At 40.7% G+C, this 23408-nt stretch overlaps 1 protein-coding gene across 1 annotated transcript in view; it reads left to right on the top strand.

The window, feature by feature from the left end:
* Window positions 1-23408, top strand: part of PAPOLG (poly(A) polymerase gamma) — a 67664-nt gene that overhangs the window by 19532 nt on the left and 24724 nt on the right. The window contains exons 8-14 of the mRNA XM_089669210.1: window positions 4925-5014; window positions 5902-6040; window positions 6122-6194; window positions 7904-8024; window positions 8149-8233; window positions 10075-10128; window positions 11859-11978. Coding sequence (XP_089525336.1) covers window positions 4925-5014; window positions 5902-6040; window positions 6122-6194; window positions 7904-8024; window positions 8149-8233; window positions 10075-10128; window positions 11859-11978 — 682 coding nt within the window. The remainder of the gene's footprint in view (window positions 1-4924; window positions 5015-5901; window positions 6041-6121; window positions 6195-7903; window positions 8025-8148; window positions 8234-10074; window positions 10129-11858; window positions 11979-23408) is intronic.

Here is a 23408-nt window from a genome sequence, read left to right as displayed (position 1 = left end):
GGCTTTTTTTTTTTTTAAATTTTCACTTTGTAGTCCTGCACATAAAATCCTTCCTGTCTGTGCAGCTACATTCTTACTCCTCTTATCTGTAGCGGGAACAAGGGTTGCCACCTAAGCTGGACTACAAATGTCTGGTTTTGATTATCTCTGTAACATGGGGGATGGGGAGAGTAGTAGTATACAGAAGAAATAAAGATGAGATCATTTTTGCTTTCAGTGTAGCTCATAGGAAGAGACAAGGACACTTCTAGCAAGATAAGCACCTTTTTCTCTTTTTTCTTAGTCTACTTACTAAAAATGTTCTCAGCCTGAAAAAAAATCTAAAGCATCCACCACATACAAGTTCTGGTAAGTTGCAATGCCTTAACTTCTGTTCCTGGGTCAAAAAACATCCTGCAAATGTAAGGTTTACCTACACTTGGACTATACAAAACTAGTAACAAATGTTTTTTTTAATCTGTACAGGCTGTAATACTGTGCATTTCATAACAAACCATACAGTATAGTTCCAAAACACTGTATTAAAATGTATGTGGCATGCATAGTACAGCTATTACCCGAGTACTGGAGGTAAAACACAGATTGTAATTGTGCAATATGAAAAGCAATTTGTTTTGGTTAACTAGGTCTGGGTTTTTTCCCCTCTTTGAATGCACCATTTAGAACCCTGGTGCCCAACCTGCGGCCTGAGGACCAGATGCAGCCCTTTGGTGTTTGCAGTGCAGGTCTGGGAGCTTTGGTTTCTAATAGGGCTATGGTTACTAGCAGTTTTGTGGCATGTCCCCAGTCTGACTGTATCCTACAGCATGACTAATCTAAAGCCATTCTTGTAGCACAGTTCTGACTATCCCCTCTAGTGTCCTCAGGCTTTTACATCATTACATATAATACATATTGTATGCAGACCTTGGTGATATCGGGCCACATTTGAGGCCCTATATATACGTAATATGTTTACAACCACTGATTTAGAAGAAAATATGTCTTAATCATGGGCTGTGTAGCAGCATGTGAGTGGCTCACAATGGGAAAATTCATCAAGTTTTTAGCTGTGTGTACATAGAATTATTTTTTTTTTAATTAATCATTTTTTTTATACTATACAGGATTTATATAGCGCCAACAGTTTGCTGAGCACTTTACAATATAACGGGAGACAATACAGTTCAATACAAGGGTTAGGAGGGCCCTGTTTAAGAGTTAAATGTATTTATTCGCAAACCTTAAACCGTGCAGTCATGGTTTTTGTATTGGACTGATCAAGTAGATAGTATATAAAACCATCGCTAGGATCTCTGCCAGGTTGTGATTAAGTTTGTGCATTTGAATTGAGGCACAGCTGAGTAAAAATTTGGCATATATACTGTAACAAATGGCCAAAATGTTACAAATGATGACATTTCACTTGTCTGGCTTGCAAATTAAAAATCATGCATGACAAATGGGTCACTGCCAGTGTGCCCATGTTGCTGGCATAGATCCACTGATCCTCCCCACCTAGTTATAAGTGCATCTGATTTCAGAGTTGCCATTTTGTTGTCACTGCTGATTCACAAGCCTTTCAATCAGCACCTGACCCACACCTGGTTCTGTCCACTGCTCTCTAAATTGGCAGCACTGACACTGGTTCTAAAAACTCCCTCTCTCCCTCTCTCCCTCTCTCCCTCTCTCCCTCTCTCCCTCTCTCCCTCTCTCCCTCTCTCCCTCTCTCCCTCTCTCCCTCTCTCCCTCTCTCCCTCTCTCCCTCTCTCCCTCTCTCCCTCTCTCCCTCTCTCCCTCTCTCCCTCTCTCCCTCTCTCCCTCTCTCCCTCTCTCCCTCTCTCCCTCTCTCCCTCTCTCCCTCTCTCCCTCCACATTTTACTTTTTTTTTTTTTTGGTGTAGATATAGAGAGAGATACCTTGTAATGCATATTTGTTTCTGATCATGCGCAGTCTTTCACATATGATTTTTCTTGTACAAAAACCGTACACCTTGAGCAAAAATCAGTTTTGTTCACGTACAAGAAATTTTGAAGTTTGTCCCTTCAGAAGTCATTTGTAAAGTCTGAATCGGATGTTTAACATTGTATACAAACTATATGAAAATTGAACAATCGTTCCTCGTACAGCAGTTTTTTTTCTTCAGATTTTCTTAGTGTGTACCCAGTTTAAAACACAAATGAAGGAGCATTTCTGTCAAGGAAGCAAGCTTTTGTTTATGAAGATTGTACAACGCAAGATTTGGGACTGTCATGTGTGAGCCTTTAGCTGCTTTAGCTACTTTAACATTGATATATCTGCATTGTGATGCATGTTTTTTTGGCATTAATTGAGGCTTTACACATTCCACATGTGAACACAATAAGAAAATTCCTTGTGTGTGAATTATATAGAGGTGAAACTCGAAAAATTAGAATATCGTGCAAAAGTTCATTTATTTCAGTAATGCAACTTAAAAGTTGAAACTAATATATGAGAGAGACTCATTACATGCAAAGCAAGATAGTTCAAGCCGTGATTTGTCACAATTGTGATGATTATGGCTTACAGCTCATGAAAACCCCAAATCCACAATCTCAGAAAATTAGAATATTACATGCAATCAATAAAACAAGGATTGTACATAGAACAATATTGGACCTCTGAAAAGTATAAGCATGCATATGTACTCAGTACTTGGTTTGGGCCCCTTTTGCAGCAATTACTGCCTCAATGCGGCGTGGCATGGAAGCGATCAGCCTGTGGCACTGCTGAGGTGTTATGGAAGACCAGGAAGCTTCAATAGCAGCCTTCAGCTCTTCTGCATTGTTCGGTCTCATGTCTCTCATCTTTCTCTTGGCAATGCCCCATAGATTCTCTATGGGGTTCAGGTCAGGCGAGTTTGCTGGCCAATCAAGCACAGTAATCCCACGGTCATTGAATCAGGTTTTGGTGCTTTTGGCAGTGTGGGCAGGTGCCAAGTCCTGCTGGAAAATGAAGTCTGCATCCCCATAAAGCTCATCTGCGGAAGGAAGCATGAAGCGCTCCAAAATCTCCTGGCAGACTGCTGCGATGACCCTGGACTTAATGAAGCACAGTGGACCAACACCAGCAGATGACATGGCTCCCCAAATCAACACAGACTGTGGAAACTTCACACTGGACTTCAAGCATCTTGCAGTGTGTGACTCTCCATTCTTCCTCCATACTCTGGATCCTTGGTTTCCAAATGAGATGCAAAAGTTGCTCTCATCAGAAAAGAGGACTTTGGACCACTGAGCAACAGACCAGGTCTGTTTTTCTTTAGCTCAGGTAAGACGCTTCTGACGTTGTTTGTTGTTCAAGAGTGGCTTGTCAAGAGGAATATGACATTTGAAGCCCATGTCCAGGATCTGTCTGTGTGTGGTGGGTCTTGAGGCACGGACTCCAGCCTCAGTCCACTCCTTGTGAAAGTCCCCAACACTTTTGAATGGCTTTTTCCTGACAATCCTCTCCAGGCTGCGGTCATCCCTGCTGCTTGTGCACCTTTTTCTTCCACTCTTTTCCCTTCCACATAACTTTCTATTAATGTGCTTTGATGCAGCACTTTGGGAACATCCAACTTCTTTTGCAATTACCTTTTGAGGCTTTCCCTCCTTATGGAGGGTGTCAATGATGGTTTTCTGCACAACTGTCAGGTCAGCAGTCTTTCCCATGATTGTGATTCCTACTGAACATGACTGAGAGACCATTTAAAGGCTCAGGAACCCTTTGCAGGTGTTATGGCTTAATTAGCTGATTAGAGTGGGACACTTTGAGCCTAGAATATTGCACCTTTTCACAATATTCTAAATTTTCTGAGATTGTAGATTTGGGGTTTTCATGAGCTGTAAGCCATAATCATCACGATGACAAATCACGGCTTGAACGATCTTGCTTTGCATGTAATGAGTCTATCTCATATATTAGTTTCACCTTTTAAGTTGCATTACTGAAATAAATGAACTTTGGCACCATATTCTAATTTTTTTACCATACTGTGCAAACATTTTAGGAAGGTATGGAAAAAAATGCTGTAAAATAATGCGTTCAGAACTAGAAGCATTTAGTTTATTTTTATTGCATACTTGAGTCGCTTGGGACATGGAAACAAGGCTAAGTATGAAAACCTAGGAAATGGGGTGCAGAAAAATTTCATCAGTTGATCTGGACTGATGATTCAAGATTCAAAATACTTGGCTGTAGCAGGAGACAGTTTGTTTGGCAAAAAGGCTTGGAGAGCGGTACGAGTGTCTGCAGGCAACAGTGAAGCATGGTGGAGGCTCCTTGCAAGTGTGGGGCTGAATTTCTGCAAATGGAGTCGAGATTTGGTCAGGATCAATAATGTCCTCAATGCTGAGAGATGCAGGTAGATAATTTTCCATCATGCCATACCATCAGGGAGGAGTGTGCTTGGTCCCAGTTGTATTCTGCAGCAGGACAACAACTCAAAACTTACAGCCAATGTCATTAAGAACCATCTTCCGTGTAAAGAACAAGGAGTTCTGGAAGTGATGGTTTGGCTGCCACAGAGCACTGATCTCAACATCATAGACTCTCTGGCATTACATGAAGAGACAGAAGGATATGAGGCAGTCTACATCCACAGAAGATGTTAGTTCTCCAAGATATTGGGAACAACCTACCTACTGAATTCCTTCAAATACTGTATGCAAGTGTACCTAGAAGAATTGATGCTGTTTTTGAAGGCAAAGGGTGGTTACACCAAATACTAATTTCATTTGGATTTCTCTTCTGTTCATTTACTTTCTATTTTGTTAACTGATCAAAATAAACTATGAACACTTCTATTTCTAAAAGCATTCATTTACAGCATTTTTTTTACACCTGCCTAAGATTTTGCATGGTACTGTGTATATACAGTGTAGAAATGTTTGAATAGATCATTCAGCTTGTTTTTTTGTTTTTTGTTTGTTATACCCCCCAGGTTGTAGAGTTACAGATGAAATTTTGCATTTAGTGCCAAACAGAAACAATTTCAGGATAACCCTGAGAGCTGTCAAGTTGTGGGCAAAGAGTAAGTGTGGCTTTTTTACATTGGTGGTTGAGCATATGGTTTGCATCTTCAGAATCATGCGTGATGTGAGATGCTTTAGTATTATGAACTTGCCTGTGAGTGTAACTCAAATATACAAACTGTGCTGCTCTTGATATAAAGAAATTCTGTAATGCATATTGGCTTGTCATAAAACATCCACTCCCATTCTAACCAGTCATTAAACCATGATCTTGTCTATAGCATTTATACAGCCTTAAATTTATAGTCCTCATTCTGATTTGTGTACAACCATCTCTAGTGTTTTGTGTTTGGTAGAGGAGGCCAAAGAATAACTAGCCAAGTTTATGATGAGGGTTAAGAAGGAACACCTCCATTAAAATGTATCATTGCCTTAAAACTGTAATTGCATTTTTATTCCCTATCCAAAAACAAATTCTTTTATTCCATCATAGCCAGCCAGTTGGCCATTTGTTTGGACTATGGTTAACAAAGTGGAAATAATGCATTCAACTCGCAGCCGAGAAGTTAGGGGGTTTGTGCTAAAGCAAAAACTAAAATGATTAAACCTGTGTTTTTCAATTTGAGATTAAAGTGTATACGCCAGTCGCACTGGATCACACAAAGTAGTGCATGCACAACTAAAAAAAATAAATAAATAAATAAAAATGGTCCTGTAGTACCATGCAATCCGGTGCAGGCAAACCCACTGCCCTTAGTAGGACATTCTAGTGCACTGCAAAATTCAAAGCAATAGCTATGGCTAAAGGTAGCAATTGCTTATAACAGCCATTAGGTGGCACTGTTTTTCTTCATAGGGCTTTGCTAGCTGCTCTTTTGCTTTTTATTTCTTACAATGAAGTTTGAAAGTGATCTTTTTTTTCTTTTTTTTTTTTTTTTGTTCTAAGAACGTGGTATTTATTCAAACATATTGGGATTTCTTGGTGGTGTTTCATGGGCAATGTTGGTTGCGAGGACTTGTCAGCTGTACCCGAATGCTGCAGCGTCCACTCTTGTCCACAAGTTTTTCCTTGTCTTTTCTAAATGGTGAGTGTTAAAACAAGTTCTCTACAGAATATTTGTGGCATCAAAGAAAATATGTAATGAGGCTTTTCAATATCCCTACAGGGAATGGCCTAATCCAGTGTTACTGAAGCATCCAGAAGAAAGCAATTTGAATTTACCAGTTTGGGATCCAAGAGTATGTAACATTAATATCCACTATGACAGCTGTTGGCCAGGCTAAGATAAACTGATATTAATATTGATAGACAACTTTTCTAATGATTTATGTACACGTGTTTTTTTTGTGAATTTAATATGTATCCCTACTTTGAAGTGAGTCTGGTTTTGAAACCAGAGGGGAATTCTGGGCTGTCTGGCCCTAACCTGCTGTGAACTCCAGTTAGCCTTTTAATTGGATGTTGAGCATTAAAGTGGTTCTTAAGGCATAAGGTTTTTTTTACCTTTTTTGTGTTCACTACAGTAGTCACTATGGACAGTGTCACTTGCCTTACATATGGTGTACCTTTTTTGTGTTGTGCTCATCAATGCCCTGGGACAAAGCGGGAACGGCTGTCAGGGAAATTCAACCTTAAGGCGGTCCTCCAACTTGGAGAATAGGCATACACTGAGTGAACCAACTGGACTCTGGTTAGCTGTCTGCTCCCTTGTCAATGCACACCTTGACTGTAACTGTTCCCATTTAGAAGGGACACGCCGAGCCTATGCCCATCTCTGCTCCCTCACTCCACTCCAAGACAAAATGGGATCCCGCTGTGCATCTAGCAAGGACCTCATGTGTACACTTTCTTCTTTCTCTTCTGTACCTGGCGGCCACGTCGAGGGCCTCAGTAATGCTAATCTGCTCCTGTTGCTATGGGAGACAGACCACTAAGGGAGTGAGCCCTAGAGGCAATCCTTTCGCTACCAGAGTGTCTCACCTGACCGTTGTCGTGCTTCATGACCGGCTGAATGTCCTCATTACTAGACTTCTATTACCTTTTTGACAATGAATTGCTGTGCTGTGTCTCCCTACCCCGATGTGCTTTGCTGACCCAAGATGTTGGCTATATGTAGAGTGCCGGTTATTTTTCATATACCCCTTTTCACGTAAAGACATTAAAACGTTTCAAAGGCTTTGCTGTAAAATTCTTCAACAGTACAGGATGAACAGTCAAGCCAGTTCCCCAGCTACTTTTCCGATCTGCAGCTGCCCAGCATACCTACACAGGTGAGAGTCCGCACATGGCAGAGTCCATAGTGGTGGATCCCAAGGTGCTGGTATTTTCCAGGTGGACTGCAAGTCCCAGCAATCTCCCTACATGAAGATGATTACAGAGTTCAGCAGACTGACTGCAATTGATCCTACTCTGTGAAATAGCTGGAGATTACATGCTGTGTCTTCTAGTTACATGCTGTACTTCCAATGCAGCAGCTAGAGCCCTTTATTTACATTACAGGGAGAGTGGCAGAGCCCAGAAAAGAGCATGAAATTGCAATAGCAATAACCCCAACCCCCCCCAGCTAGGGCAGCTATAACTACCTCCAGTAGGCGACCTGTCTACAATCTGGTAGTACAATCTCATGTTGGATTTACCAACATCTGTATAAGCCATGCCCCTAACTGGATGCAAATAAAGAATTACTAAGACAGGCCCTCAATCTGCATAGCTATTGGTAAATCTAAACCTGATTTACAGTGATGGTGACATGTTTCGCCTAAAAACAGGGCACATTTTACATTTGAAACAATCTAATGACTGTACCAAAAACCTCTTTGAAATTTTGAGTTCACATCAGTAGCTAAAATGTTTTGTAGAATCTCCCATCTGTGTGATTCCGCAAACAGAAAATGATACAGTGTTCAAAATTTGTTGCTGTATAACTTTTTTTTTTTTTTTTTGCAAGGTAAATCCAGCTGATCGCTATCACCTTATGCCTATAATTACTCCAGCATATCCTCAGCAAAACTCTACATTTAACACGTCTACCTCAACTCGTGCTGTTATGATGGAAGAGTTCAGGCATGGTATGATTTAGACAGTATGTTTACATGTATCACTTCAGGTTGGTTCAGATACCTGATTTTTGTATCTCATTGACTGACTAAATAAACTGTGACAAGAAACCCATGATGGATTTTGTCTTTAAAGGCCTTGCTGTCACTTATGAAATCCTTCAAGGCAAAGCAGACTGGATGAAACTCTTTGACCCACCCAACTTTTTTCAAAAATACAAGTAAGTCATGCTGGTTATCACTAATTGAGAGATTTGCCCTGTTGCATCAATTGCTGGTATGATCTAGAAAAGTTTTATAAGACTTTCTCTAAATCCCCCTTCTGAGTCTCTGTGCGCCTCTTAGTGACTTTATTTACTTTTAGACTAAGCAATTGCTTTTATCTTTATTTACTAAACATTTACATTGATTTTCTCAAATCTTAAATGGCTGCATCTTACAAAAGCTACTAAGGAACATCTACACTCACCGGCCACTTTAATGGGTACACCTGTTCAATTGCTTGGTGTAACAAATTGCTAATCGGCCAATCACATGGCAGCAACTCAATGCATCTAGACGTGGTGAAGACTACTTGCTGAAGTTCAAACTGAGCATCAGAGTGGTGAAGTAAGGGGATTTAACTGACTTTGACCGTGTCATGGTTGTTGGTGCCAGACGGGCTGGTCTGAGTATTTCAAAAACTGCTGATCTACTGGGATTTTCACACATAACTATTTCTAGGGTTTACAGAGACTGGTCCAAAAAAGAGAAAATATCTTTTGAGCAGCAGTTGTGCAGACAAAAATGCCTTGTTGATGTGAGAGGAAAATGGGCAGACTGGTTGCTTCAACATTCAGGTGGTAGGGTCAGAATTTGGCATGAACCCATCCCGTCTTGCATCAACTGTTCAGGCTGGTGGTGGTGTAATTATTATTATATAGGATTTATATAGCGCAAACAGTTTGCTCAGTGCTTTACAATATAAGGAGAAACAATACAGTTCAATACAAGAGAGGTGGGAGGGCCCTGCTCCTTGGAGCTTACAATCTAGGTGTAATGGTGTGGGGTGGAGATATTTTCTTGTCGCTAGCAAGGTGTACCTAAATAAAGTGACCCGTGATTGTAAAAAAACATGTCTTGTATTATTCTTTAAAGTGTTTGTAAAGCTTTTTTTTTTTTTTTTTTTTTTTTTTTTCTTCTTTACTAAAATAACATACTTACCTACTGTGTGTAATGGTTTTGCTCCTGGCCCCTCCTCTTCATCTAGTGCCCTCATAGGAAGCCACTTCCTATGGGGACACTCATGCAGGCTTGCTTCCAAGCCCCCCGCTGCCTGTGTTCATGGACACAGACAACAGGGCACAGCCTTGTCCCCCCCTCTCCCTTGTATGACTTTGACTACAGCAGGAGCAATAACTCGCACTCTCTGTTAAGGAGGGAGAGAGCAGGTGCTCTCATGCACAGCGCTGGATTGTGTTAGGGCTGAGGAGTATCATTTATTTTTTTTTTATTTTTTTTTTTTTCCCCTCCCTCTTCACTGGAACTGATTGCACTGGAGTTATATAGTACATTGAAACCCTTTATAACCTACTGTCCATGCATTTTTGATGTAGAAAAAACGCACTGGTGTGAACTGGCCCTAAAGCAGAACTCCACGCATAAGTGAATTGTCACTAGCTGTACTCCAAATCTTTGCTATGTTCTATATATCCCTGTCTTCTGAGGTCCTGCCCCTGTTGATGGCATCAATTTTGACATCCATTTATGATACTTCTGGGATCCCACAGAATTTAACGTGCAGTTGACCTCCTTCTGACCTACTTCAAGTGAGTTTCGCATTTCTATAGACCTGTGTTGAAATGCAAACAAAAGCCCATTGGCAGAGCCCACTAATGTAAGATTAATGTGGAGTGCAGCAATGCCCAAAACTTCTGCTTCAAATGGATGCTCTTACTAGAATTTTCCTGGTTGGGGAATATTCAGCTATTCTATGGTGCTCTGCAGTCTTCTACATATTTATCCAAATAAACCGCTGTATAATATATGTATAAGGAGTATTTTTGTGTTTTTCCTTGCTTAGGCACTATATTGTTTTGATTGCCACCACAGCTTCAGAAGAGCATCATCTCGAATGGTATGGACTACATTCTGTATCTATATATCCTTTGCTTTTTGTGAAATGTAGACCGGCAGTGAAACAGTGTATAATCTTACTGGAGCCTACAGATGGCTCATTTTGTAGTGTACAATATAATACATGGCCATTTAGCCTAAAGGTACAAATGGGTAAAGATCAGAAGCTTGGCCATGCTTATATTACAGCTTCTTTGTGGAGGAATTTTTTTTTTTTTTGACGTGCTGGTGGTGGCACTTCACCAGGATGTGAAGGGAAGGGAAATAAATCTACAACAAGCAATAAAACTCTTCTCTCTGTCCAGTTTTCATAGCTGTCTGTAACTCCACTGGGACAGCAGAACAGTGAGTGCATAGTTGGGGGAAATCTTTTCAACAGCATTATAAACCAAGCAAAGGTTTTAACCCTTCCCCACTCTAACAAGCTGCAGGATTAACCGCTTGCTGACAGCTTTATAGCAGCTTTACTGCTACAGGGCAGCTGCTCTGTGCAGAATTGTGTATGTATTGCAATTCTGCACTTCCGGCTAAGGGCGCATGTGCTCTGCTGGCACCCCACTTCTGTGATTTTGTCACAGCAGAAGCTGATCAACAGGTGCGGGCCAATGGATGACCACCGCCACCCACTGATCAGCGAGCAGACGTACAGGACAGAGCTCTGCATATGTAAATAATGTAGAGCTCTGCCCTGTCAGCGGGGATGTGCTGGATTTTGTTTCTCTGCAGGGAATAAAATCCAGCATATCCCTTAGTAAAAACACATAAATGTAAACAAATACTCTGGATAGACAGTTAATCCTTTTTATCACCCTAGATGTTAAACCTCTTCCCAGCCAATGTCATTAGTACAGTCAGATTGTCCACTGCAATATTGCAGTCCTGCTATAAGTCGCTTATCACCGCCATTACTAGTATTACAAAAAAAAAAATCCAGTATAAAATCGATAGTTTTGTAGACACTAACTTTTTGCTCAAACCAATCAGTATGTGCTTATTGGTGTTTTTTTTTTTTTTTTGTTTTGTTTTTTCTCAAAATTGTCGGCCTTTGTTTACAGTGCAAAAAATAAAAAACCCAATGATTATCAAATACCACCAAATGAGAGCTTTATTTTGTGCGAAAAATGTACATTTATGTACAGTATTGCATGACTGCGCAATTGTCAAAGTAACGCAGTGCTGTATAATGAAAAATGGCCTGGTCAGCAAGGGGGTATATCTTCTGGAGGTAAAGTGGTTAAAGGACACCATCCAGCACTCCTGTCTGCCTCTCCTGCACTGCAGAGCCCCCTGAAAATCCTGAACGTATTGGTATGCAGAGATTGCATAATCACTTTTTTGTACAAGTGCTTGATGCCTAAATTACTTATTGCCAGGCGTTGCCTCTCACACTGGGTCCCTTGAGTGTGCCCATTCCTGTACTAATGGTGACTTCCGAAAGTTTGTAGTTGTTTAGCAGATTCAGGGGCCTGTAGTAATGACTAGGAAGAAGGGCAGGCTTTGTAAAGGTAAGATGCGATCCCAAAAAGTGTCTGGAATGCAGCTGCCGCTATGTGATTATTTTCCCCTTTTAAGAGTATATGGATAGGTGGTGCTATAAGGGGGCAAACCATTTGTTTAGCTAGTTTGAGCGACAAAATGTAAAGTCTTTTGAATGAGATGTATAGATGGATAAAAAAAATGTTTAGATGAATCCTTTTTAGATATATGAAGCATTCTTTCATATCTTTGTAGGTTTGGTTTGGTAGAATCCAAAATCCGTGTCCTTGTTGGAAATTTGGAAAGGAATGAATTCATTACACTTGCTCATGTTAATCCACAGTCGTTTCCTGGGAACAGAGAGCTCTGTAAAGAGTAAGTGTCTAAGCTGCTGTATAGAAAATATCATGAATCTTACTTTTGTCATACAAATATAAACTTCCTACACATCAGATGTTCAGAAAAGTCCCTCCCGTACTTTTATCCTTGTCTAAGTGTACAGTCCTAGATATTGCAGTAGACCCCCCTTCGTTCAGTGTGCCTCGTCCATTCTCCAACCCCTAAGGCTAACTGGTTCTGGATATATACATGTTGAGAGAAGGGGGCTGCTGTAAGAGCAAAATAAGTGATTAGGATCTTAGCAACAAACCAGCTCCACACTGTCAAATTCATTCAAATATTGCAAGTTTGTCATTTTTATATTTGTGTGTTCTATTTACCATGTTACAGGGACAAGTGATGGATCATTTGTTTGCAAAGCTCTAATAATACATTTTTAATGGTCTGCTTTGTAAAAATCTGTTTTGTCTTCTTGGTTACACCTTGAATTTGTTTAGCAATGCTAAAATTCCTCTAACACCTCCCTTCCCACAGTAATACAAGTCTTCTAATCGCCAAGTCAATGCAGCCTGTACATTTTACTGCTTATTGGTAAGGTTAGTTTACATTTTAGGACCTTTTTATTACAGCTAAATCTAATAAATGTAGATAGGTCCATATATATTTGGACACAGGCACAATTTTAGATTTTTTTCAGATATTTACTAAAGCGTATTCAAGATATAGTTGCATAATGGATATGGGCTGAAAGTGCAGACTCTTAGGTTTAATTGCAGGGTATGTATATCCAAATTGGAGGAAGGGTTTAGGAATTATAGCTTTTAAGAGCAGCTATCCCCCATTTTTCAAGGGACCAAAAGTAACTGGACAATTGAATCAAAAAGCTGTTTCATGGCCAGGTGTAGGCTAACTCCATTATTCATTAATTAAGCAGGTAAAAGGTCTGGAGTTGATTCTAAGTGTGGTATTTGCATTTGGAATCTGTTCCTGTGAACCTACATCATGTGTTCAAAGGAGCTGTCCATGCAAGTGAAACAGGCCATTGTAAGGTCAAAAATTAAGCAAATCCATCAGAGAGATCGCAGCAACATTAGGAGTGGCCAAATCAACAGTTTGGTACATTCTGAGGAAAGAACAGCACACTGGTGAGCTCAGGAACATAAAAAGGCATGGACGTCCATGGAAGACAACAGTGGTGGATGATCGCAGGATCCTATCTTTTGGTAAAGAAAAACCTATTCACAACATACAGACAAGTGAAGGGCACTCTCCAGGAGGTGGGTATCATTGTATTTGCTCTCGTGAAGTTCTCTTGATTGTAGACTGACAGAGGGTTCACCACAAGGTCCAAACCATTCATAAGCCTGAAGAATAGAAAAGTCAGATTAGACTTTGCCAAAAAAAAAAATCTAAAAAAGCCAGATCAGTTCTGGAAAAGCATTCTTTGGACGGATGAAATTAAGATTAATCTGTACCAGAATGACGGGAAGAAAAAAGTGTGGAGAAGGCTTGGAACAGCTCATGATCCAAAGCACACAACATCATCTGTACAACATGGTGGAGGCAGTGTGATGGCATGGGCATGCATGGCTTCCAGTGGCACTGGGTCATTGGTGTTTATTGATGTGACAGAAGCAGCCGGATTAATTACTTGCTTAAGGTAAAACTAAAGGCAGAAAGACCCACAAATAACTGAAGACAGCTGCAGTTAGAGCCTGGCAAAGCATCAGAAAGGAGGAAACCCAATCTTTGGTAATGTCCATGGATTCCAGACTTCAGGCAGTCATTGCCAGTAAAGGATTCTCAACAAAATATTAAAAATGAACATTTTTATTTAGGATTATATTCCATTTTGTCCAATTACATTTGAGCCCCTGAAAATGTAGGGAGTGTATAAAAATGGTTGCAGTTCCTAAAATTTGTACTTAATATTTATGTTCAACCCCTTGAATTAAAGCTGAAAGTCTGCACTTCAAATTCATTTGGATTGTTTTTGTTTTAAATTTATTCTGGTGGCATACAGAGCCAAAAGGTATTACAATTGTACCTATGTCCAAATATATACGGACCTAACTGTATATACATTATAACAATGCTGTACACTTCCTCTAATTTCTAATATGGATTAGATCATATTCTGTAGGAGGTAAAAATGTACAGTTTGCTCAGGTGTCTGCATACAATTACCCCACAGACGAAAAATGTGTACTTATTTAGTGGTCACTTTTATTCGGCACACTTAATAAGGGATTGCATATGGTCAAGCATGAAGTGGTTTTAAAGTGTTATTAAACCCATAACACTAAAATCAGTCTGTATATGCAGTAAAGCATGCTTGTTATACTGTGTAATAAAATAATTAACCCCTTTTAGATTCCATACAGGATTTATATAGCGCCAACAGTTTGTAAGGTCTACCTTCATTTTGTAAAGCACTGCACAGTTAAATACAATTTTGGTACAAGAGGAAACAGGTCCCTGCTCATTAGAGCTTATAATCTAGGAAATCCTCTGCATTGTGTAAAAATGCTGTTTGATCCTGACTTCTCTGATCCTCCCCTTCTTCCAGTGCCTCCCCTCATCTCCTGATAAGAAATAGTGTGGAGTCACTCTGCACATGCTCGGTTTGATGTGTATTGCTAGAGAGGGGTTTTTTTTTTTTTCCCTTTCTTGGGAGTGTCTGGACAGTGCCAATTTTTGGCCCTGTGCTGACCACATGCAGAGGTCAGGAGTCTTGCATCCTCCTAGGGCAGAATGAAAGCTCCTCCTTCAAGCTTTAAAATGTGCTCAGCTGCACACTGATAGAAGTCACAAGACTGCTCTAACTTCTGATGAGAAAAGGTAATTAACAGTTTATATTTACTACAATAATTGCATTTCCATGTTGTGTGTACTGTGGGAGACCAGATATAGTGAATGCAGGGTCCTGGGTTTAGTAACACTTTAAGGTGTGCCAAATTAAGACCTCTTGCACACTAGATGTTAAAACAATGCCAGTGCTGCTGTCAGGAAAAAGCAGCACTAAAATGCGCTTTTTTTTAGCTGCATTTTATAAAGTGTTTTGTTCGCGTCAGCCTTTTGTAACAAAACACGCCCTTACTATTTTTCACTTCCCAATTCCAACAATGCATTGAAAAATATTAGATTACATTTTCTGCTCCATTTTGAGAGCGGAGAGCATGGATTTCTTCAGAAGCTGCATGTATTTTTCATCTGCATACACTATGGATACCATCATGCAGAAAATTGCTGAAGTACTGCTACTGATCATGTTATGGTGGCTGAGGAGACGGCTGGAGGAGGGAAGTAACCGACATCGCTTCTGCACCCATCCCTTGTTATCGCATCGCCTCAGTTGCAGATACTTTGCAAACATTTATGGAGAGTTAGAGATGTCCTGATAAATTCTTCAACTTTACCCATATGTCTGTTGCTTCCTTCAACACCCTTCTTGAGAGTCTAAGACTAACAGGACACCCAAATGAGGAAGAGTGCTACCTGAGGAAGGTCTCCTTGTGATATTCAGTATGTTATATTCTCAACTTAAACCTGTTTTAATATGTTACACACTGCTCGGCATAAATGAAAAGTAAGATTTTAATCCATATCTCAACACAAGAACAATTTCCAAAATTTTGACAAAACTGCGTTTTTATAGAACTTTTGTTAGCTCGTTATATGAAAGTAAGGTTAATATAACTTGAATTACAAAATCTTCAGTTTTACTCAAATTGATGCAAAAATGAATACACCCCACAACAAAAACTACATCTAGTATTTTGTATGACCTCCATGATTTGTAAGGACAGCACCAAGTCTTCTAGGCATGGAATGAACAAGTTGGTAACCTTGCAACATTTTTTTTTTTCTCTCCATTCTTCAAGAACTACCTCTTAGAGCCCAGATGCTGGATGCATAGGTGTTCAATTTGGGTTCAGATCAGGAGACATACTTGGCCACTGAATCACTTTCAACCCTGCTCTTCAGAAATGCCACAGCCTTAGATGTGTGTTTTGGATCATTTTCCTGTTGGAAAAGTGCACAACAACATGGTAGCATCTTATTTCAGTATAGAGCAGTACATCTGTGAATACATAATACCATCAATGAAATGCAGTTCTCCGATACCAGCAGCATTTATGCAGCCCCACAGAAGGACGCTGCCACTACCATGTTTCACTGTGGGCACCATGCATTTTTCTTTGTACTCCTCACCTTTGCGATGCCAAATGGTTTTGAAGCCATCAGTTCCAAAAACATTTTTCTTGGTCTCATCACTCCAAAGTACAGAGTCCTAGTAATCCTCTTCTTTTCAGCATGAACCCTTGCAAATTCTTGGTGGGCTTTTTTGTGCATGGACTTTAGGAGAGGCTTCCTTCGTGGAGGACACCAATGCATGCCATTCCTCTACAGCATACTCTGCGTTGTCACGGGAAGCAATCACCCCAGTTTGTCTTTCTACTTTAGCTAACTCCAGTGAACATTCTTGGCGATTTTCTTCAACCCTTCTCATCAGAAGATGCTCCTCTCGAGGTGTTAACTTCCGTGGATGGTCTGGTCATCTCTGTGAGATGGTTGCAGTTCCATCTTTGTTACATTTTTGTATCACTTTTGCTACAGTATTCTCACTGATAAGTAAAGATTTGATTATGTTCTTGTAGCCTTCACCTTTCTTGTGTAAATAAATTATTTTCTTTCTCAGGCCTTGTGACATTTATCTTCCATGTGCTGCCATTGCTGACAGCATGAAATGGGAAGAGGTTTTCTTGGTTAAGTAATGCCCTTCTATAATCAGATGTCTGTGGACACCTGTTTAATGAATAATTACTCACTTGTAGTTGAATTCTTGTTATAGGATTTTGTTTAAAATTTTGCTTTGTTCCCAAGACTTTCACTGTGGTGTATTCATTTTTGCAACATGGTCTTGAATAAGTTTATTAGGAAAAATACATTTTTGTGTGTGAAAATTAATTAATCTTGTTTGCAACACGACCATCGTTCAACACGATGGGATGGCAGAGCTGATAATTGAAGATGTTCTGCTTCTGGCTGAAAGCATAGCCAGTGTATGGCCTCATATTTTATGCCAGTCCAAAGGCCTCATCCGCTACAATGACCAAGAGTATATTGATTTTTTTGCTGTGCAAATGAACTTTCTCTCGTTATATTTCTTGAAAAAGTTGGAAGATAGGCAGGCATACAGATGGACAGATACAGTGGCTATAGAAAATCACACCACCCCACACTTTTTTTTTTTTTTTTTTTTCCCTCCAACCACTTTGTGCTCATTTTTGCTGTTTGCTTTGGGTCATTGTCGCATTGGAAGGTAACCCTTCTTCCCATTGACAACATTCTGGCAGGGGACAGCAGGTTTTTCTCAAGAATTTCATGGTATTTTGCCCCATCCATGTTTCCTTCTATCCTGAGAAGTGCTCCAGTCCCTGCTGCAGAGAAACGCCCTCAAACCAGGATATTGCCACCTCCATGATTTTACTGTAGGAATGGTGTTATTTGGATGGTGAGCTGGGTTGGATTTCTGCCAGACAATTTTAGTCTCATCTGACCATAACACCTTTTTCCATGTGGCCTCAGAATCTTCAGAGTGCATTTTTTGGTAAGTTCAGTCGTGACTGCATGTGGCATTTTTCTCAAGTGGCTTTTTTTTTTTTCTTGCAGTGCTCCCTTACAAACCACATTCGTGGAGAATTTCTGTTACTGTTGTCACATGCACACAGTTAGCACTTTGTCATAAATTCCTGCAGCTGCAGAGTTGCTGTAGGCCTCTTGGTAGCTTCTCTGACCAGTTTCCTCCTGGCTCTATCATCCAGTTTGGAGCGACGTCCTGATCCAGGGAGGGTCTGTATTGTACCAAATATCTTCCACTTCTTAATAGACTTAAGGTGCTACTAAGCACTGGTAAAGCCTTTGAATTTTTTTGTATCCATCTCCTGACTTGTGCCTGTCCACAACTTTATCCCAAAGATTTTTTTGACAGTGCCTTGCTATCAATAGTTGATTGTTTGCTTCAGTTGCTATACCGTGGACTGAAATGCTCCAGGAAAGCTTTGAAATTCTAAGCTAATCAAAATAACCACAGCTGATCTACACCTGATTGAGTTTACAAGTCATTTTTAGGAGGGGGTGATCCTTTTCCAACTTTTTTTTTTTTTTTTTCTGACATGTTGAAGTTTTCTCTTTGGATGTTATAGGTTGCACTAGTTAAATACAGCTAGGTAAAAAAAAAAAATTGTGTCTGCATTTCAAGCTGCAAAGCAACACCATTTAGATTTTTAACGCAGGGTTTCTTTTCCACTGTATATCCACTGTAGATGAATACCTGTGATGTGGACAGATCTGTGCTTCCACCTGGTGATGTTGGATGGGTTTGACATAAAAGTATTGGAATCCTCAGTCCTCTAAGTGCAACCCCTCGACCTGGTCTCGCAACTGCTCACTCTTGTTAGAGGATGTCTTGCAAACGGAAATAAACATGGAAAATCAAGATAGGTCAAAAAAAGTGTGCTACCTAAAGAGAAAAAAAAATGTACATAAAAAAATTATACAAAATTTTACAGCCATGCACTTATCCAACAGCACCGCATTGCCATCCTTAAAAAAAAATTGGGGTGTATAAATGTATGGCTATATGCAATTTTTCACCTGAAAAGGTGTAGGGGAGGAGATGAGATAGATAAAATATATACAGTCATGGCCGAAATTGTTGGCACCCTTGATATTTCTCCAGGAAATCATGTATTTCTCACGAAACGTATTGCATTAACACATGTTTTGCTATACACATGTTTATTCCCTTTGTGTGTATTGGGACAAAACAAAAAAAGGGAGGAAAGAAAGCAAATTCGACATAATGTCACACAAACCTCCAAAAATGGGCTGGACAAAAGTATTGGCACCCTTTCACAACTGCGGATAAATAAGAATGTTACAAGCATGTGATGCTCCTGTAAACTCACCTGGGGCAAGTAACAGGTGTGGGCAATATAGAAATCACACCTGAAAGCAGATAAAAAGGAGAGACGTTCACTTAACCTTTGCATTGTGTGTCTGTCTGTGCCACACTAAGCATGGACAACAGAAAGAGGAGACGAGAACTGTCTGAGGACCTGAGAACCAAAATTGTGGCAAAATATCAACAATCTCAAGGTTACAAGTCCATCTCCAGAGAACTAGATTTGCCTTTGTCCACAGTGCGCAACATTATCAAGAAGTTTGCAACCCATGGCACTGTAGCTAATCTCCCTGGTCGTGGACGGATGAGGAAAATTGATGAAAGATTGCAACGCAGAATAGTCCGGATGGTGGATAAGCAGCCCCAAACATGTTCCAAAGACATTCAAGCTGTCCTGCAGGCTCAGGGAGCATCAGTGTCAGCGCGAACTATCCGTCGACATTTAAATGAAATGAAACGCTATGGCAGGAGACCCAGGAGGACCCCACTGCTGACACAGAGACATAAAAAAGCAAGACTACAGTTTGCCAAAATGTACTTGAGTAAGCCAAAAGCCTTCTGGGAAAACGTCTTGTGGACAGATGAGACCAAGATAGAGCTTTTCGGTAAAGCACATCATTCTACGGTTTACCGAAAACGGAATGAGGCCTACAAAGAACAAAACACAGTACCTACGGTAAAATATGGTGGAGGTTCAATGATGTTTTGGGGTTGTTTTGCTGCCTCTGGCACTGGGTGCCTTGACTGTGTGCAAGGCATCATGAAATCTGAGGATTACCAAAGGATTTTGGGTCGCACTGTAGGGCCCAGTGTCAGAAAGCTGGGTTTGCGTCCAAGATCCTGGGTCTTCCAGCAGGACAATGACCCCAAACATACGTCAAAAAGCACTCAGAAATGGATGGCAAAGAAGCGCTGGAGAGTTCTGAAGTGGCCAGCAATGAGCCCAGATCTAAATCCCATTGAACACCTGTGGAGAGATCTTAAAATTGCTGTTGGGAAAAGGTGTCCTTCCAATAAGAGAGACCTGGAGCTGTTTGCAAAGGAAGAGTGGTCCAAAATTCCGGGTGAGAGGTGTCAGAAGCTTATTGATGGTTATAGGAAGCGACTGATTTCAGTTATGTTTTCCAAAGGGTGTGCAACCAAATATTAAGTTAAGGGTGCCAATACTTTTGTCCAGCCCATTTTTGGGGTTTTGTGTGACATTATGTCATATTTGCTTTTCTGCCTCTGTTTTATATTTGTTCCAATACATACAAAGGGAATAAACATGTGTATAGCAAAACATGTGTTAATGCAATACCTTTTTTGTGTGAAATACTTGATTTTCAGGAAAAATATCAAGGGTGCCAACAATTTCGGCCATGACTGTATACATTTCTTTGTGCACTAGTACGCAGTAATGTTAGAACGGGAAGGGGCCATCCGCAAAGTTGGGAGCATGAAATTGTCCAAAATGTCTTGGTATGCTGATGCTTTAAGAGTTCTTTTCACTGAAACGAAGGAGCCAACCCCTGAAAAACAACCCCACACCATAATCCACCCTGCACCAAACTTTACACTTGGCACAATGCAGTGAGGCAAGTACCGTTTTTTGTCAACCACCAAACCTAGACTCATCAGACAGAGAAGCGTGATTCGTCACTCCAGGGAACACGTCTCCATTGCTCTAGAGTCAGTGGTGGCATGCTTTACACAACTGCATCTCACGCTTTGCATTGCACTTGGTGATGTAAGGCTTGGATGCAGCTGCTCGGCCATGGAAACCCATTCCATGAAGCTCACTGAAGGCCAAATGAAGTTTAGGGGTCTTTAGCTATTGACTCTGCAGACAGATTTCGACTTCTGTGCATGCACTGACCCCGCTCTGTCGTTTTTTTTACGTGGCTGAGTTGATGTTCCCAGTTGCTTCCACTTTGTTATAATACCATTAACAGTTGACCATGGAATATTTTGGTAGTAAGGAAATTTCATGGACTTACTGCACAGGTGGCAACCTTTAACAGTACCATGCTTGAATTCACTGAGCTCCTGAGAGCGACTCATTCTTTCACAAATATTTGTAGAAGCAGTCTGCATGCCTAGGTGCTTGATTTTATACACCTGTGACCATGGAGCTGTTTGGAACACCTGAATCCAATAATTTGGAGGGTTGTCCTAAAACTTTTGGTGTGTGTGTACTTGTATATATCACACACACTGATGCTCACCCCTATCCTCCATTTTTCAACATGACTTTCTCTTCCAGCTTGGTGTAATTCCTCTTGCTTTTTCCATCCACACCTAGGCTTTATTAATCTGGTCCATGTAGCTTTGATATGATGTGTGCCACAATTCTGGGTTCACCACTAACGCTGATATCCGTTGCAATTGGGAAACATCTCTGGCCATCTTGGACATACATACATACATACATACAGTGTGTATGAGGACTAGGTCAAATTTTGTCCAAAGAAAACACCTCTGTACTCATTACACAAAAGGAGCCTCAATTGTAAGTCTCATGCACACAGGTCGTTGTTGCAGCCACTTTTAGAGGTGTTAGGTGTGATTTTGTGTGGTGTTTGGAAGACTAAAAAAAAAAAAACCAAACAGCCCTCCATATTGTTCTGTGTCCATGCACTCAGACGTTTAGAAGCTTTTAGTAGCAGTAGCATTTACCAGTAGGAGAAAAAAAATGACCAATGTGTCTAAGAGCAGTAGCGTTTTGGCAGAAAATGCTGACCGCTCCTAAATTCTGCTAAATGCCAGAGGGTCTCTTCCTCAAAAACCTGGCCAGTGGTTGTGGGGGGCTGCAGGTGGGGTGCTTATCAGAATCTGGAAGCCCCCCATGTGAATGAGTACCCCTCTATTCATTCACCAAAAAGTTGTAAAAAAGACAAGTGTTTTAAAAATAAAGTCCTTTTTATTAAAAAAACAAAATAATAATGTCCACCGGTGTGTAGATCCATCGTCAATCACGCCGCCACTGCCGACCCAGGAGAAAAAAACAAACAAACCTTCAGTCATGACTAAGGCTGCCACTGTCTGACTGCTCTTAAATAATGAAGAAGCAGGAGTGAAGTAACCAGGTGGCCCGCCCCTTTAAAAGCTGCCAGATGGCGGGGGCCTTCGTCGGGACCGGAGGTTTTTTTCTTTCTTCGGGTCAGCGGTGGCAGCGGGCGTTTCTGTCGATGGCTGAGTGCACATCCCGGAGCCCGGTGAGCAATGTGTCCGCCGGACACAGCGGATCGCATTACCGCTGTGTTTGGATGATCACATAGGGTTTTACTATGACTGCTGTGACCAATCACAGCACTCGCATAGGCTGCGATATTTACTTTCACTGTTTACTATCCGGCTGCTTGTCCACTCACACTGCAATGCCAGCCACCCGTGTCCCTGATCACTGCCCCAGTATATACATAAATGCAGGGAGCACCTGTCCCAGTGCGCTCAAAACACCCCCATACACCATACTAATGTCCTGGTCACTGCCATGCCCCAAACAAGCATCCTGATCACTCTTATGTCATACTGGTGTCTGGCATTTTAGGATGTTAACTGATCAATTTTTAAATGTGTATCCCATAGTTTGTAGACTATATATCTTTCACACAGACTAAATAATATAAACTGTTTTGGGTTATTTTTACCCCAGAAATTTAGCAGAATACATTGTGGCCTAAATTTTATGAATCAAAAATATCTATTTTGCTAAATTTTACAACCAAAACTAAGCAAAAGGATATTTTTTTTTTCTTTCAAAATGTTCGGTATTTTTTTAATTTGTATAGCAAAAAATAACCGGTGATAAAATGCCACCAAAAAGCTCAATCTGTCTCCAAAGGATAAAATTTCATATGGATACAGTGTTGCATGACTGAATAAGTGATGGTGCTGAAAGCTGAAAATTGGCCTGCACTGGAATGGGACCCCCACAACCATTGGCCCGAGATGTGGGGAAAAGGCCCTTGATCTAATCAACGTGGGGGGGCTCGTTGGTCCCCTGCCCCCCTTTCCAGACCTGCCAGGCTGCATTCTCTGATAAGGGTCTGGTATGGATTTGGGGGGGGGGGGGGGGACTCCCATGCAGTTTATTTTAATTTTGGTGTGGGGTCCATCTTAAAATCCATACCAGAGCCGAAGGACCTGAATGTTTTTGTTTTTTTTTGTTTTTTTTTTGTGTTTTGTTGTTTTTGTCGAGTTTCTAAGGCAGTTTAGCTCTTCTAGTGTGCTTGAGACCGTAGACACGATAGAGATATATATATACATACATACATACATACATGATCTGTGCATTCACACTGTTTATACCAAATTCTGTCTCCATGTGGCAGCCCTACTGTCCAGTGACTCTAGTTATTCTTTGTTATAAGTGAGTTCATTAGTTCACTAATGTTTGATACTTTTGCTTATAAAACCTGTTCCTGTTGAGGCAGTTTTACGATACCCTTATTTCCATTCATGAACTTAAAGGTAGCCAAAATGGTTTTTGCTGTGATTCCTGTCAAAATTGG

The sequence above is a fragment of the Staurois parvus genome, unplaced genomic scaffold, assembly GCF_062004578.1.
Source record: "Staurois parvus isolate SC_StPar_1 unplaced genomic scaffold, SC_StPar_1.0 ptg000070l, whole genome shotgun sequence".
In the NCBI taxonomy this organism is placed as follows: Eukaryota; Metazoa; Chordata; class Amphibia; order Anura; family Ranidae; genus Staurois; species Staurois parvus.
This window is presented reverse-complemented; position numbering and strand designations above follow the sequence as displayed.